This window comes from Aspergillus melleus (assembly GCF_016097325.1).
Source record: "Aspergillus melleus strain CBS 546.65 chromosome Unknown contig3, whole genome shotgun sequence".
Lineage (NCBI taxonomy): Eukaryota > Fungi > Ascomycota > Eurotiomycetes > Eurotiales > Aspergillaceae > Aspergillus > Aspergillus melleus.
Window position 1 is genome coordinate 4,750,178 of NW_025763372.1, and position 16,538 is coordinate 4,766,715.

At 49.3% G+C, this 16,538-nt stretch overlaps 6 protein-coding genes across 6 annotated transcripts; 3 read left to right on the forward strand and 3 right to left on the reverse strand.

Annotated features, from left to right (window-relative positions):
* Positions 1–1,293: 1,293 nt before the first annotated feature.
* Positions 1,294–1,635, reverse strand: LDX57_006682 (uncharacterized protein; the record flags this gene model as incomplete). The annotated part of the gene is made up of 1 exon (XM_046088399.1): positions 1,294–1,635. The coding sequence occupies one exon, from the start codon at positions 1,633–1,635 to the stop codon at positions 1,294–1,296; it is 342 nt and encodes a 113-aa protein (XP_045944369.1).
* A 385-nt stretch (positions 1,636–2,020) lies between these two features.
* On the reverse strand, positions 2,021–2,892 carry LDX57_006683 (uncharacterized protein; the record flags this gene model as incomplete). Its single annotated transcript, XM_046088400.1, has 4 exons — positions 2,021–2,127; positions 2,183–2,315; positions 2,371–2,804; positions 2,868–2,892. The coding sequence occupies 4 exons, from the start codon at positions 2,890–2,892 to the stop codon at positions 2,021–2,023; spliced, it is 699 nt and encodes a 232-aa protein (XP_045944370.1).
* A 2,568-nt stretch (positions 2,893–5,460) lies between these two features.
* Positions 5,461–6,806, forward strand: LDX57_006684 (uncharacterized protein; the record flags this gene model as incomplete). Its single annotated transcript, XM_046088401.1, has 3 exons — positions 5,461–5,764; positions 5,838–6,656; positions 6,712–6,806. The coding sequence occupies 3 exons, from the start codon at positions 5,461–5,463 to the stop codon at positions 6,804–6,806; spliced, it is 1,218 nt and encodes a 405-aa protein (XP_045944371.1).
* Positions 6,807–6,940: 134 nt separating this feature from the next.
* LDX57_006685 (uncharacterized protein) lies at positions 6,941–9,046 on the forward strand. Its single transcript, XM_046088402.1, has one exon. It carries the CDS (start codon positions 7,359–7,361, stop codon positions 8,832–8,834), a length of 1,476 nt encoding a protein of 491 aa, XP_045944372.1. The 5' UTR covers positions 6,941–7,358; the 3' UTR covers positions 8,835–9,046.
* A 2,494-nt stretch (positions 9,047–11,540) lies between these two features.
* Positions 11,541–15,327, forward strand: LDX57_006686 (uncharacterized protein; the record flags this gene model as incomplete). The annotated part of the gene is made up of 4 exons (XM_046088403.1): positions 11,541–11,659; positions 12,054–12,113; positions 12,167–12,174; positions 12,284–15,327. The coding sequence occupies 4 exons, from the start codon at positions 11,541–11,543 to the stop codon at positions 15,325–15,327; spliced, it is 3,231 nt and encodes a 1,076-aa protein (XP_045944373.1).
* Positions 15,328–15,468: 141 nt separating this feature from the next.
* On the reverse strand, positions 15,469–16,390 carry LDX57_006687 (class I SAM-dependent methyltransferase; the record flags this gene model as incomplete). Its single annotated transcript, XM_046088404.1, has 4 exons — positions 15,469–15,638; positions 15,720–16,151; positions 16,207–16,314; positions 16,369–16,390. The coding sequence occupies 4 exons, from the start codon at positions 16,388–16,390 to the stop codon at positions 15,469–15,471; spliced, it is 732 nt and encodes a 243-aa protein (XP_045944374.1).
* Positions 16,391–16,538: the final 148 nt, after the last annotated feature.

The following is a 16,538-nucleotide window of genomic DNA, read 5'->3' on the forward strand; positions in this document are numbered from 1 at the left end:
GAGTTGGTCATGTTGACAACGGTAGCGCGATTCATCGAATGCTGAGCGAGGGGTAAAAACAAAGAAGCTCAATGTTCGATTCTGTAGCTCCGAAAAGTGGCTTCGGGCATGAGATGCGATGAGCGTTTTCCTGCGAGCAAGAATAGGTCTAAAACCCTACTTGCTTCCAGCATCAAACATTCGGACACATTAAACCAATCAACTTCACCACACCATTGTGATGTCCTCCACCCTCCACCAAACCACCTCTCACATTACCCTCCGCCTTCAATACCCGGAAGGTAACGACCTAGGTGACAAGCTTGACTAAATCCAAGGATGGCGTCAAGGATAGTGGAAGAGGAGTGGGCGTATCGCGGCGTATACACCACCATCTTGGTTCTATTCCCTGTCTCTTGAAATATGTGCTGGGTTGCATCTGAAGAGGCTGGGAACGTAAAATAGCATATGTCATTCTGTAGCTATAAGATCAAATAACCTGACATGAGATTAAACAAAAAGCCACCATTCTAAAACTTTTAACATCCTGCTGCAGGTTGAAGTTGCATCTCCCGGATTCTCGGGAGAACCAATTTATTTGTCTTACTCTGGGGTATCAAGAATCAGAGCTGCAGGTGCCGGATGTGCTGGGGAGGGAAGACGTCAAGTTCTGAACTTCCTGAAGGGATTGAAATAAGCGAGCCTTTTTCTCAAGCGTACCGACAAGTAAACAACCCTTACTTGTAGACTATCATTGTTTTGCTCAGCACCTCCAATCAGAAGTCCTGGTTTTGATCGACAGCAGAACCGCCGCCGAGATGGGGTATTGCCATCCCGCACAAGAGTAAAAGATGCATCCTGGAGGAGACCTTCAGCAACTGGACTAGCATTCCATGACACATTCACCGAGAATTCTTTCAGCCCCTTGATAGAAAGCAAAGGCCCGAAGAATTTGGCTTCGTGGGAGGACGAAAGTTGCCCAGCTGTAACTTCATGAAATACAATCCCAATGTGAAGGCGTTCCAGTCCATTCATGTTGGCCAGTGTTGCGCAAAACCGTGCCCATTGTGCAAACCAAAATTGTGGATCGTTTTCCATATGGCGGAGATGATTGACGTATGACATTTCCAAAGACCGAATCTTTTTAAAATGCTCCGGACCGAGTTGGGTTTGGATTTCGGACAGTGTGTCGAGGCCACGAGGGTACTGTGCGATGATGCTGATTGTGTTTTGAGACGGTAGGATGTCAATGGCCTCGAGGTAACTGTTTGGAACGTCAGCCTCGGTTATGAGCACTTTGAAGCGACAAAGAAATTACATCCGTCGACAGGTCTCTAGCAAAGACAACTTCGTTGGTTCCCCACGTAGACGTCTTTTCTGGGAGACACCCGCATGGGCAAAGGGGTCACCAAGATACATGAGTCCAGGGCCGAGACAATAGATCTTGGGCTGGTCCTGAGTTGGGCAAGCAGACGTGTCAACGACCTCTTTTCCATACAGGCAAGCACAGTGTTCGAGGCCGTGTGCATCAGTCATGATGAAATGGACAGTCGTGCCGCCCAAGACATACTCGTAGATCTGCTGCCGAACTTCCACAGGCAAGCGGAAAAGGGGGCTTTGAGATTGACTCAGAAGATCCCGCTGCTCGGAGGTCATCTTGGAAGGGAAAAGGAAACTATGCCGGCTGTCCTGACGGGCGCTCTTACCAAGAGTTTGGAAGTAGGGACAAAGGATGAAGTTACTACTAGGAATGTTTACTGCCTTTTATATTGCCTACTGCCTGAGGCCGCGGGCATGAGGGCGTGCTGAGTAATCCTTGCGAAAACTAGGCTTTCAGTTCCGTTCGACGTCGCAGATGACAACTGCAACATGTCATGCTAGCCAGACATTAATGAGGTATTTATGATACTGGAATGCGCTGTCTAGAAAGTTTAGGCTACCTTGGAAGGACAGTATTGTTTCGGCCGACCGATCGGAGTTCAGGTAATCTAGGAGTAAAGCTATATACTACATACAGACAGTGAAACCGACCGAGCAGCATCTACTGAGTGCTGCACTTACTACTGGATTTGTTCTCCTTCGTACATATCTGCTTCAGATTTCCATCGATTGTAACGGCCTGACCCTTCTTCATGATGAGATTGACTCCTATAGCATAAGATTAGCAGCAATGAAATCAGCGTGGAATGTGAACCAAACAAACCAAGGTTGAAATACGCCAGGTTATCAGCATTTGAGTATGGTGGCGCAAGTGGGTTATCCTTGGTCATAATAATGTTTTTCCACCCATATCCGCCCCTGTCAGTAGTCATGGCACCATCATGGGAATGAGAGAACTAAAGAAGTAAGATTATTTCCTGTCCAGGGGGTGGAGGGTACCATTGAACAAACCTCGTGCATCAGCGTCACTTCGAACGCCATTATAAGGTCCATCCATGGTTGCCCATTATCTGGAGGGCCAATGGGAATTTGCTTGATCTTCTTGTCCGGGATTTGTTCCAGTTGGCGATAATTATCGGAGAGTGACTTCTCCACCCACCAGGGACAGAGCTGGATAAAGTCCTGTGACTCGGGCCTAGCCCCTTGGACCGAGTTCCATCCTACCAGAAAGGCCTTTGCTCTTCCATCTTTACATTTCTGGATAACCTGGGAGTCTCTAAAAACATCAGTGCTGTATTTGTCCTTCCAGAACACTTCGCCAGCTTTGGTCCCAGGGATTTCGTTCCAACGGTCGAAGTTGCAATATATAACCGGGGAACGTTTGTCGTCTTTGTTGGCGTCATCGTCGTTGCGCTGAATCGATTTGTAGACAAGACCAAGCTGGTCTGTTGATCGTCGATTGGTTAGGATCTGTGGGCGATTCATGAAAAAGGAAAGGTAGGACCTACTGGCCATGAGATCACTGGCGGTCATTGGGGAAAACAGCATCTTTCGTAGGTTGTTCACATCGGGGTCTAGTGGGCGTTTTCTCATTGCCGCTTCCCCGTCCTTCGCCATTTCCTTGGCTCTATCTAGCATCTTCTTAAGGTCGCCTTTTCTGCCTATGAGATGTCAGTAACATTGAGCAACAGGAAGGAAGACAAGGAAATGACAAACTATCGCATGACCCATGTGGATCAAACTTATAGCCGACCGCCAATGCCAATAGATGGAAGACTACGGCAACAAGAAAAAGACCTCGGAGAGACGGCATGGTTTGTTATACGGAGTAAGAGAAAAGAGCTTGATGATATCTGTGTTGAAGGACCTTTCTTGGTGCGAGATCTATCTTTAAATATCATCACTCCCAGCTTCATATCAATTGCTTGTTCTAATCATCTCGAAGGAGCGGGCTAGTTTCCAACAAGCACGACGATGAGGTATAACGGTGTTCCTTTCGATTACCTCAGTGTATGAGGCTCATCGGCTACCTAGTGTCTGGGACTAAAATTGGCACCTTTTAGACCAGTGTATTTTTGGGGGATTGGGGGCCAGAGATCCATAGCAATATGGAGAGCTGTTCTGAGAATCTTTCGCAGATAGTAAGCGCCGACCAATGAATCTCACGGGAAGACTGTTGGTGTTGTCCAAAAAGTGAATACGGTATAGTCTAGTTGGGTGTCCTGCCACTACGGCCCCCACGGATTCCTGCTAGTCTCAGTAGCGAATGGTGATATTAGCGCAGACGACCGTTCGTGCGGGGACTAGGGCCCATAACGGCGGGAGTCCGATGATGGTGCTTGACTTGCTTGGGGATATAGTTGGTGCGGGTTCAGGATCCAGTCCAACAACATCAGGCTTAGCTGATTCCTCACGCGATGTTAGATCCGAATATTTAGCGCTAAAACGCCGCGCTGAATTCCGATATCGCGCCAACTGTGATCCTGGCTTGTTGGTCGGCAGCGCTTCGTAGGATCTGCCACTGCACTGCACGCCATTTAATCAACAAACTTGTATAAAACCAACTTGTTGGGCTAACCCAACTGCCACCAGTTGTGTGGGTGGGCTGAGTCCCTACCACGTGCCTGGCCTCGTTAGGGCCAGTCCAACAGCTAGTTTGATAGTCAGCCCTAGATTGATTGGTGCCGTAGGATTGTTGCAACTCCTACACGGCTGTATATGGCCTTCCTCTTCGTTGAGGCTGTGGACCGATTCAGGACTCCCAAGCTCTTAGAACTCGCTATCTTTTGTCTAAACTTCACAGCCTCGCCAAAATTGGGTCTCGCTGGCCTTCACCGCATGTATGTAGAACGAGATGGTCGTTCTAAATATGGAATTGCCTCAACAAAATCCTGCGGGAGTGTTGGATAGCGGACTCAGCCTCGGATAGTCCAGAACAATGGACAGAGAGGATACTGATAGCAATTGAAGGTATATTAAACCATCCTGAACACCTCTTCGAGTTCTGAACAGTCTCCAGCAAAGCCAAAGGCTCTTTCCTCACTCAATAAACTTCTCAATCAAAAGAAATTCTGCCATGGTCTATATCCGCGTGGCTCCCCTTGTTATGGGCTCTTTTGCCTTCTCTACCTGGGCAGCAACGATTCCCCACAGCCATTCAGGCCGTACCCGGTCACTTGAGAAGCGTGACGGCCATGTTATACCACATGTCTACTACTGTCCCGAGCAGTATGCCCCTGTCCTTTCTTACGAATTTGTAACCAACGTTACCACCTACCTCATACTAACTGTTTGTCAGGGTTGGTGAGGATAAGTGGAAATGTGACGATGAACGCTGTGGTGGCGAAGATCCCGATAATAAGGGACAATGCCTAAATTGGATCTATCAGTCTGGCGAGAGTTTTTTAAGTAAACAAGCCATCCTTGTTGAGTCCGTCAAGTGCGAGTGCTCAACAGACGACGACGGGAGGTGAGTAATCCATTCTGTGGGCACTCTATCAGCGGCAGCGGTAGTAACTCTAGCAGCCACGTCGCACCCATTATCCCAATTCCCATTATAGTTCCTCCAGGCTTTTTGGCTGCTCCACCAGCGGTTCCAGCCCCAGAAGCTTCTGATACCTGTCCTGAAGACTTCACAGAAACTAAGTGCAAGGACTGTGACTCAATCGAAGGATGGTGTACAACTGGGCTTAAGGCTGGCTGTCCTTGCCAAGAGGATCAGTGTCCTGCGGACGGTGACGATGACTTTCCCGTTTGCTCTGATCAAAGCTGCGAGGGTGCCGATGGAGGGAAATGCACAATAGTAAGTACTATATACTATCTGTGGGTACTCTAGCTTACTTCTTTCCACAGGGGCGCTTTCAGGATTGCAGCTGCAAGCAGGAATGTCCTAACCAGGATGAAACAGTGCTGGACTGTTCTGCTGATGACTGTAAGGCAGGGGATGACTCAAAATGCACAGTTGTAAGCATCATCCCTACTTGGGCAGTATACTCTCATCAAGTGCTTACATCAAAACAGGAAGGGCCCTACAATGGCTGTGGCTGCACTGTGGCCTATGATGTGAATGATGATCTGCCTGTGCTGATGGATATTTCAGTTATGGATGCGGCAATGGCCGAGTTGAGCACAATTCTGGAGGATGGCCAGAAGAGTGCTGAAGAGGAGGAAATCAAAAGTAGCATCTCCTGCTCAGATGACAAAAGCAAGGCTATTGGATTGGATACCGATTTCGCCAAGAAATTCGCCGAGAAGTTTTGCAGCGGTGATTCCCAGAGCGCAGACTTAAGCTCCAGCGATGTTGGCTTGAGTGGTTACGAGGATTACCGCTTCCACTTCCAGTACGACGCTGGTCAAAACTGCTCTCAAAGCTGCGGGGATGTTTTCAGCACCATGATTGATAACTGTATGCCTCCTTGCTTCTTGCCCTGATCGATTATAAGCCTTGGCCCACTAACACGCGAGGCTTTTACCCCCAGGTCAAGGACTAGACAGCCACAGTGTTCAGCCAAGCGCCAGCGCCTCCCTAGACAGCTGTGGGGCATCTTTTATGTATAGTTTTGAGCAGCCCAACCCGACCCCGAGCTGTGATTTGGACAAGAGTGTGGACCTCCCGGCAGATGTTTTCACAAGCGGAATTTATGACAAGTTCTGCGACAGCTTCCAAGAAGGGAAACAGCAGACATGGGTCGTCAACCAGAATGGCGACAATCCCACAAAGAAGCGAGGCTTGCAGCGACGCACACCCCCTGCTAATGCTAACAGTTATAGCAACTACCGAACCACACTGCAATTTGATGTAACGGGAAGTATGTCTTGCTCCATGTCGTGCGCGGACGCCTTCAAGTCCATCGCGCAGAGCCCGTGTGGCCGAGCCGGAAGCCAGCAGAACGTCATGTCAAAGGAAGCATCAATTGATATCAACTGCGGTACCTTGTCTTATGTGATCAGAGACAAGGATGAGCCCGAATACGCCACGCTGGAGGTTGGTGAGCAGAAGTGCTTCCCTGCCGACAAATGGGGAGATTTCCCCAAAATGCCATCCAAGGACGATAGCTCTTGGGACCAGTACTTTCTGCATAACGCTTGTGGCGCCTCCATGCCCCACCAGAAAGTATCGGCTGATCACCAACTCAGTTCATTTTATGGCGACAACGGCCGGCAACAATATCATTTCGATGTGAAATGGATTCCCGGGTGTCAATTGAAAGACCAGACGGAACAAGACCTAACGGACCCATTGGGCAGCGACTCTGATGCTCATTGCGGTACCCTTTTCAAGAACACTTACTTTGATTGTGAGTTATATGCATGTTGAAGCATTTACTGAGGATCATTGCTAACTCCTAACAGGCATGGACGGGGACGCGAAGAATGGAGGTGCAGGGGGCTGGATAGATGTCGGATGCGTGCGGTACTTGTTCAAGCCCACGAATACAAGAGACTAAGAGATTCTGTTCTCTTTCCAATATGGGTTAAAACCACAATTTGGATTGCTGAGACATTATAGTGACTTTGATATGTACTTCATCAATATATTCAGTGGTGTTCTTTCTATTTCTCATTTGCTAGTACGACATACCTCACTCTCATTCTTCCCAATATCGAAGTATATATTTGCTGGAATCTGGGTCAATGGGATGTGAGCAGAATGATGGCAGTCATGGTCTCGCATGATCTGCTCAGAAACCACAGTATGTCCGGTAATTATCAAGCAGCGGGAGCCAAGAGAGTCTTGGATCATATAAGCCTCTCCATTAACCTTATTATCTTGGCGATATTGAAGCTTTGAAGGGAAACCTTGATCGGGCTTAGCGAGCCTAATCCAGGGGTTAGTCCAAAGATGGCTTAGTGTAAGGCAGCAGTCACGTTATCCACACAGGCTCCTATCTCCGTCTTATCTCCATCGGGGGTCCATCTCGGATACGTCATCCACCCAGACGACGGCAGTGGAAACGCATCATCAATAACTTGGAGGATCTTACGCCCTGGCCGACAAAATGTTCCGACGACCTCGACTTCCTCCTTTCCTCCGACCTCGACTCACATGGCGCTACTTACTTTCGTTCATCGTCGTTCTCTACATCACCTATTGCCTCCTTACCGGGCAGCCGTTCCTCTCCTCCGACATGCCCCCTTACTCAGGGCCCTACGCGGTGGGTACCGTGGATCTTGAAGTCCCCCGACCGTCACGCCGCGCCGGCGAAGAGTACTTCCGAGATGGCTCGCCGGCATTCGAGATCGAAACCGTCCTGTTCTCCCTCTTCTATCCCGCGTCCGAAGGCGTCGACAGTACAAAACCTCGCCACCCGTGGATCCCAAAGCCGGTCTCCCTGACGGCGGAAGGGTATCTCTCGTTCGCGAACCTGAACAACTTCTTCCTCAACCCAATCGCTACACTCGCTATTTGGGGCCTCGTGGGTGGGAGAGAAATACCGGCTGAGGTGGATGTTCCACTTGCGTCGAGCGTGAAGGACTTGGATCGCGAGGGCACACTCGACTTGGCGGTGGAGCCCGAATCGAAATTTCCGGTATTTATCTTCTCGCACGGATTCGCGTCCTCGAGGACCGATTATACAAATTACCTGGGGGAACTCGCGTCCCGTGGGTACGTCGTTGCAGCGGTGGAGCATCGAGATGGGAGCTGCCCAGGGACAATGATTATGAGGACGGACGACGGAACCGAGAGGCCCCTCTACTCCTTCGGACCGAGCGATCTCGAAGGAATGGAGGACCTGGATCGCGCGGAGTTCAAGCAGTTACAGCTTGAGATGCGGCAGTTAGAGATGGAGGAGACATATCAAGTACTGATGCAAATAAACGAGGGCAAGGGGAACGAGATTCTTAGTGCAAATAGTCGAAAAGAAGGCGAAGATTTAGAAGACTGGAAAGGCCGACTTGATCTGGATCAGTTAACGGTGGGAGGCCATTCGTTTGGTGCGACGCTTGCTCTGCGCACTTTGAAGGGCGCTCCGTCCGATCTGTTTCCTGCGAAAGGGGCCATCGTGCTGGATCCTGGAAAGTCCAGTGGGCCGTTGAACCACGACGTTGATGTACCGACATTGGTTGTACATTCCGACTCTTGGTCCCGAAAAGTGACCATCTTCACCGGACGACCCCACTTTGACGTCGTCAAGGCATTGGTTGAGGGTATCATCCAGCGAGGCAAAGATGCCTGGTTCATGACTTCTGTCGGCACATCGCATCCATCAGTGACGGATGCCCCTCTGATTGAGCCACTGTTGCTGAGCTGGACGACAGGAGCCACGATCGACGTCAAGGAAGGGGTTCAGCAGTATGTCCAGACCTCCTTAGAATTCCTAAAGTATTTGCAGGATTCAGATAAGCGGGGAATTCTGCAAGAACGGGTGAGTCATCCTGAATACGACCAGGACATCCGGGATGAAGAGAGGAGGAAAGAGCAACACCCTGATGTCGAAAGATACTGGCAGATTCACGTGTCGCCGGTGCAATGATAGGCATGCGAAGGACATATTCCTGTTCCACCGTTTGTCCTCTTGTGTTATGACTAACGTCTGATTATTGCTTTATTTTTATGCTCAATGTCGCCCCCTATAGACAAATTCAAGACCCATTTTTCGTAAGAGAGGCGTACATTCTTACTCCTAAGTTATTTCTTCCAGTTCGTCCTTGTGCAAAAAATTGGTTTGGTGAGCCTCGGTACGAAGCGGAGGATAACAAGAGAATCCGTTGAGCTCCAAGATTAAGATCGTCCCGGCTCCTAGTTACCGAAGCATCGCTCACATTCCCAAGGTACTAACCAATTGATCATGTCAAACGTGTCCACGGCCTGGAGCACGCAGGGAACCTCGCGCTTCTATCAGACAACAAGCAAGGGGCGGGATTACGCAAGTTCGACCTCAAACCCGGTTTGATGTCAACATTAGAACTTGATAATCGGGCCATGAGCAAGAAAGTAGGGTGGATTGGCCAGAGCCCAGGTCCGGATAACACTGGGGGTTTTGCCGGCGTTGACATTCCTGGTTAGATTAAAGGGGACCCCAGCAAGCTCTAGACCTGTGGGGCGCTGATAACCTCCAGGCGTTTTCCTCGTGGCTATGTTCCATTGCGTGGATTCGCAGGGCTGAAGGTCTATCGTCTGACACTTTGTGGCGAATCCTTCATCGCTTTCCCCAAAACGTGCGGTCCTTTTTCTTTTCCTACTCTCTCTTTCCGTTTTTGGTCTAAATATTTTCCAACGTTTTAGGGCAAGAAAACAGGAAACCTACGTATGCATGGTAACGAAGGATATTGTTCCCATTACCATGTCGAGCCCTGTGCTACTAGGAACCTAATGGATTAATTTGCAAGTCAATTCTGTCCAGTAGTAGGAAGAAAGACGGAGGATAAAATAAAGAAGACGGTCGGAGCTCGCCGACGGGCCGGCCCAATGCAGGCCGCTGTAAGTGCCGAGGAAAGCCGCCCCATTATTCCACTTGCGTGTTTGGAATTCCCCGAGGCATGCGCCATTGGCTTTCTACAATGTTTCTAGGCACGATCAGTGTGTTATAGTGTTCTTCTGAAATTCCATGGTCTAAGTGTACTAATAAGAAGTTCGGGAAGAAAAGCAATTCAGGGAATAATAGATTGATAGAACGAAAGGGAAAAAGGCTAAAAGCGATGAGAGAAGAACAAGACAAAGAAAACAGAAGAACTAGAAGAAAAAGAAAAAAAGATAGAAATAGAGAGGGGAAAAGAAGTAAAGCAAAAAAGAAGGAGGAGGAGCAGGATGAGGGGGGGAAAAAGGGAGGAACATGTCACCCTAGAAAACCATGTTTCTTAATGTTTCCTCTGTAGGTGGCTCCTCATATTAGAACCCCGATTAAAACGCATGTCACAGACCGGACATCTATATGCGCCCGGAGCCACATGGATTGTCTCTACATGACGCATGAGCTCTGCTTTGCGAGCAAAGGTTCCTGAATATTCACAACCGATCCACCCGCATCGGCGTGGCCACAATCCCTGAGCCCTAAAATATATTAGAGAATATTGGAGGATTTCAGTCGGATATGATCGACACACCTAGGCAAGATTAACGAGGGCTTTTGTCCGATCGGATCTCCTCTGTATCCAAGCTCAGGGCCGAGACCAAACACATCTGTGTTATATTCAGGTTGAGGGATCGACAAGGTTGGTTGCATTGGCTGCTGAAATGAGATGGTAGAGTTTGGGGACAGTGTATGTTCCATTATGGGTGCGTTCGGGCCAGTCAGCCAAGAATGGGGCGCAGAGGAAGCGTTGTTCCAGGCGGTCGAGACATCGCTCGTGGAAATCATGGAGTCTGAGAGGGCCAGATGCGAAGGCAAAGATGATTGATGGTTGTTATGGTGGATCGGTGGTTGTTGGAGTCGGTTTCGCTTGCGGTTCGTTGATGGTCTATTGATTTGGAATCCCATAGGTGTCATGGCTGCGTTGACGTTGTCTCCCGAACGAATCTCAGGCCCGGCTGTGGTTACAAGACTAGGATTCCAGGCCATGGAAGACAGGTTCAAAAAAAGTCGTTCGATAATGTTTGGTTCAAGGAAGGTAAAGATGTCAGTTAAAGTCCACTTACAACTGACACTCCAGGATAGTAAACTATGGGTTACCTCTGGGGGTTCTGAGTGCCTTTAAACATCAGTTTGACGCCCATTCACCATGGAACGTACGCCTTGAGGAATTACATGTAAGCACCCAAAACGTTTCCGGGACGCGCGTGGAGAGGCTGAATACTCCGGGGAGATTTTGGCAAGAGCCAATCAAGTTCACTGATCTCTAGCAGGGCTTAGCTCGAAGTGCTTACTGGAAATTGCGAGGGGCCAGACGTAATACCAAAAGATGTCGGACCCTTGTAGTCGAGCGCCAAGATGAACATGCCGAATATTCTTGCCTGGTCCAATAAACGGCTCTAAGTGCCCTGTCCCTCTGAAGGATCGGCGAAAATGATTACTTTAACGGGGCTTAGGGTCATGCAGAATGCAAGGAAGCACCAATCAAGGCCTTTAATTCGGCTACCACCGCCGAGAGATTCCCGGGGCGTTCCAAGTCATCGATGAGGCTGAAGGCCTGATCTGCTGTAAGCGGGCGCCCAGAAGAATTTCCGACTTCTCTTCTCAATCTCCATCACGGGCCGGTTGTCAGTGACGCGCCGTTTCTGATAAAGTTGATACACACGCGGCATGGACAGCTCTGAATGGAATGCCCTGAAGGGCGAAATCGAACGCCTTTATATTAAGGAGAACAAGAAACTGTCCCAGGTGATGCAGATCCTTGAAATCACCAGAGGTTTTCGCAAGACGTAAGTCCCACCACCCACATTCTAGATCAATTCATTCCCTAAGTGCGAAGAGTAGACGACGCCAATATGAACGGCGACTGAAGATGTGGAAACTGGAGAAAAACAACATGACGTCAGAGAAATGGAAAATTGTGCGAAGAAAAGTCGAAAAGCGACGCAAGGATAATAAACACAGCGAAGTATACATTAATGGTGTCAAGTGTCCGTCACCAAAGTTAAGAAGGGAATTGTCGAGGACATTCGAATCAACAATTGAAAGGGTCATATCTGGTACGCATGTATCATCGGTCGTCCCAACGCTTTCGGCGTCTCTCACAATACACAGCTCCATCACCAAGGACACCCGAAGGGATAGACATCTGCTCTCCTCTGTCAGTCCATGCTGAGCTTACAGGGCCACCAAGGCTGCCATGGTATATATTCCAACAAGCATTTTTGACCAAGAGAAGGAAAGGTAATGCTGCAATCTTATCGTTTGCCATTGGTCCTACTAACACATTTTGATAGGGCTTATGGTACAAAATCCCATATCGTTCTTGTCAATGCCTCGAGAGAGTGCAATATCGACGAACAGCCCCGATAGAGGCAGCCTACACTGTTTAATTTCATGGCTAACAGAACCAGTCGTATCCACGCCCTCGGAGTCTCTCAGCACTCCTAAGGCGATAGCAATGATGCGTTTATTGATGCCGGGGTTAGCCGATGATCGATATTCTCTCACTATGGATCAGATCATTCCGAGCGGCAACGAACCCCACACGCAGAAATATCAGGTCTTCTTGTATGTACTCTCTAACAAGTTCATACAGCTCGGAAGCCTACGACGGCAAGGCTCGGACCACATGGTCCTGGGGTTGCTCCAAGAGGCTGGGATTGATACGATCCAGAAAATACATGGATTGTTCTCACTCAATGGCATAGCGGCTGAAGCGATGTCCGAGGGGCTTTTCGGAGCGACTTTCCGGTTCCATGATTTCACTGCCATGAGATTATTGCTAGATGCAGGTGTACGTCCTGATACCTACGTCGAGGGTGGCTTAAAGGCGTTGGAGCTTGCTGCTGCCATTCACGACAATGTACTTTCTTTTGAAGTTACGCGCCTCCTGCTATCGTACGAACCAGGCCTTAAGCGGCAAGGTCTGCTTAATTCAGCTCTGGTAATAGCTGGACGAGGTCGCAAACTGGAAGTATGCAAGCTTCTTCTCTCCGCTGGAGCACGGACAACACCCAAGGCAATCCGGGCGTCGATAATTTCATATGGTCCTCTGCCTGACCCGGAAATATTGCGAATCTTCCTCGATGCATGCGGGGACACTGAAGAACGGTTCCACTCGGAACATGGCAAAGTCTCTCTTCTTGGGCTCGCAGTTGCATCGGGAAATGTACCAATAGTTGAGTTCCTCCTACAGCAAAACGTGGATGCAAATGTTCTGCAGGAAATATCCTTTGAGGGCCATGCCTGTTGCACCACTATCATTGGGCTAGCAGCTCGGAGGGGCCTCTCTAGAATGTTGCAGATTTTATTCGCTCATGTAGATCTCAACCCTACAATTACGGAGACTACATTCATCTCGCCAATTGTGCTAGCCGTTTCTGGCGGTCACAAAAGCGTCGTGGAAGAACTTGTACGAGCGGGAACTCGGTTCAAACCCACTGACATTGTTATCGGGCGATCGCTCATTCAAAGGGCAATGGAAACAGGAGATTGCGAGCTTTACTGGGCCCTTCTGCATGCCTCGTATAAAACTGAGATTGAGCTGCTCCCCGATTTCTACACCTTCAAGTTAATCCACAGCCTAAGCGAGCGGGACTTCAACGGTGCGCAGACACTGTTGGGCCTGGGGGCCAGGGTCAACGACTTGCACACAAAAATTCCCAACACGGCTCTCGGGGCATCAATCGAGGCTGGCTGTGTGGGCTCAATTAATTTGCTACTCAAGTCAGGAGCAGTAGCCAGAGGATACGACCTTCTGACATCGATTGGCAATATGGAGACCGCTGTCCACCTGGCAAGCACGGGCATTTTACACCGTGTTCTTTTTAGCTCTGGGCAGATCCTTTTAACAACAGCAATTCTCACACGGGATACTGACACTGTGCAATACCTCTTATGTCATAATGTTGACAGACAACGCGAGGAAACCGTGCATTGGCAACAGAAGCTATTTTCTGGCACCCTTTCACGGGTATCTTCAATCCAGCGAAAGCGTTATAACGGTCTAGTCAGATTCATATCACCAGTGGAAGCAGCCATTAACTGCGGAGACTATCCACTCGTTAGGCTACTTATTGCACGAGGAGCTACCGTTACTGAGTCAATACTGAATGCTGCTGTGTGGGACGCTCTCCAGAGCCAGAGCGACACCTTACTTCGTGAAATTCTGTTGCAAGTCCAAGGAAAACTGACGGCGCCAACTGCAGTCGCCATGGGCGCATACTTCAACGACGTTCCTCTCATTGAGCTTTTGCTCGCCGCAGGTATCAAGCCTGCAGGCGAGCCAAAGGTTCTACATCACGCCGTGCATGGTGATATCTGCCAGGATCAAGGTTCCAGACAAGATTCATCTAATGATTCGGGTGAGCGGCGCCTTCTACACAAACCAGGATGGTGGCATGACTCGCTACCTCTAAGAGGTCAAAGTGTGCTTCTTATTCCGGCCGCCAAGGGAGATCGCACTCTTCTACGCCTCCTTCTGAAATCAGCTTCATGGACCAGTTCTGATGTTGGGCGTGCACTTACAATCAGCTTATACTCCGGGAACACGGGATTAGCCCAGGATCTGATACAGATAAACGCCGATGTGAATCAGTTACTAACAGTTCAGGAAACAACATTGACTCCGCTTTGTTGCGCAATACAAGCCAAAGATAGCCATTTAGTCCACACTCTGATCTGCCACGGCGCAAATGTCAACCCTCCCGGGACAACCTCAACGCCTCTACAACGGGCCGTGGAAAACAATGATCCCGAGACCGTCAAGATGGTCATAGACGCGGGAGCAGATATAAATGCAGCACCATCAGTCTCGCCCGCAGCAAATGCGCTCCAGATCGCCGTGAAGGCAGGGAACGTGGAACTAATCGACATTCTTCTCGCAGCCGGCGCGGACATCGACGCCAACCATGGGGCGACCGCTTTGCAATTTGCCGCGATTATGGGATATATCAGCATTGTGTATAGGCTCGTTGCAGCCGGTGCCAATGTCAATGCCCCTAGGGCTATGCTTTACGGCCGAACGGCGCTGGAAGGTGCAGCCGAGTACGGACGTCTCGATATGCTCCAAGTTCTGCTGAATGAAGGCGCGCATTTTACCGGACAGTTCAGATCTCAGTACGTGCGCGCCGTGAAGCTAGCTGAGTATAATGGCCATTTCGCTGCCGCAAAACTTCTCAGGCTGACTGGGGGATGGTCGGACCCCGACTCGGCACAATATGAAAATGAAGTCTTTGATAGGCAGGAGGTGGAACGGTTCAAACAGATGAACTGTCGCCAAATGGAAGGCTCTGGTCCTTCTACCATTGGGTCTAAACGGTCTTTTGTTAAGGAACCACAAATTAAAGGCCGTTCAGAGGGGGACGCGCTGACTCGGCGTTTGAGCACACACATGGGTGGACAGACTCAGAAGTGGTGGGATTGTATAGACCAACTGATCGACGCAAACACCTAAACATCTTGCCAGTCTCCTCACCTCTGACCTCGTTCCAGTTTTATTAGTAGACAATTTATTATAGATTGTTCATTGTTGACATAAGGCATCTCCTCCCTAATCGCATCCATGAGTGCAGGTACCCGCTCTAGTTGCGGTAAATCAAGCCTTCTTAACAAGAACACCCTGAATCCTAGGCAGAAAACTAAACGGGTCCTCAGGCTCTTCGATCGCGCCCGGGTTCTCCCACTCCCCACTGTTGAGAATGTCTGCCAATACATTCCGGGTCAAATGGCATCCGACAAATGTACTCCAAGCAGGGTTGAAGCAAGCTTTTTCCATGTTAGCTCGCTTTCGCTACCCTTTGATTCCTACGACAATTCGCCCAAGAAAGAGGAGTTGGCAGAACATACCTTGCGCCACATTCGTCAAGCGATCTTTACTACAACCGTGTTCCCAAAATATAAACTTGCCCCCGGGCTTAAGTAGCTTCCAAATCTCCTTCGTCACATTTCGTGGATCCTGAACCGCACACAAGACCTGAATGCATAGCACGGTGTCCACGCTCCCTTCCGTGATTCCCGCCTCCCTCAGAATATCGCTATCTTCAATACCAGCATCGATGAGCTTATACTTATCCTGTAAGCCATGTGTCTCCAGCTTGGCTTTTAGAGCGCTCTTGAAGTGGGGATTAGGTTCAATACCATAGATATGATCGACAACAGTGGTATCAAATCGATGAATCTGGTTTCCTGGCCCGGGACCCAGATCAAGGACAACGCCGCTAGCGGCTTTCACGAGCGATGGAACAATGGTTGTGTCTTCGAATGCAATAAAACCAGCGGCTATGCTGAGGTAAGTTTGTAGACGTGTTGATGGGAGGTACGATGGGTAAGTTACAGGTTACATTGAGCAACTTCGCTGCAGCAGCATCACGAATCTGTTGTGGGCGCACGATTGCTGCGAGACCGTCTCGACGAACTGCTTCTCTCAAAGCTTCCCAGTGGACTGTATGGTCGGGTTATTAGTATTCCTGAGAAACGGGATGATGACACGGCTTACGCCAAAAGGAGAACCATATCATGCTCCATGGACGGGAAATGGAAGCGAGGCGGCGATATAGGAACATAATGTTCTTGATAAGAAGATTGCAAATGATGTGGAACCTTCTATGCAAAAAGAATATGACCCAAAGCAAAGTAGGCTGTCGGCTGTATCTATTCGGATATCGG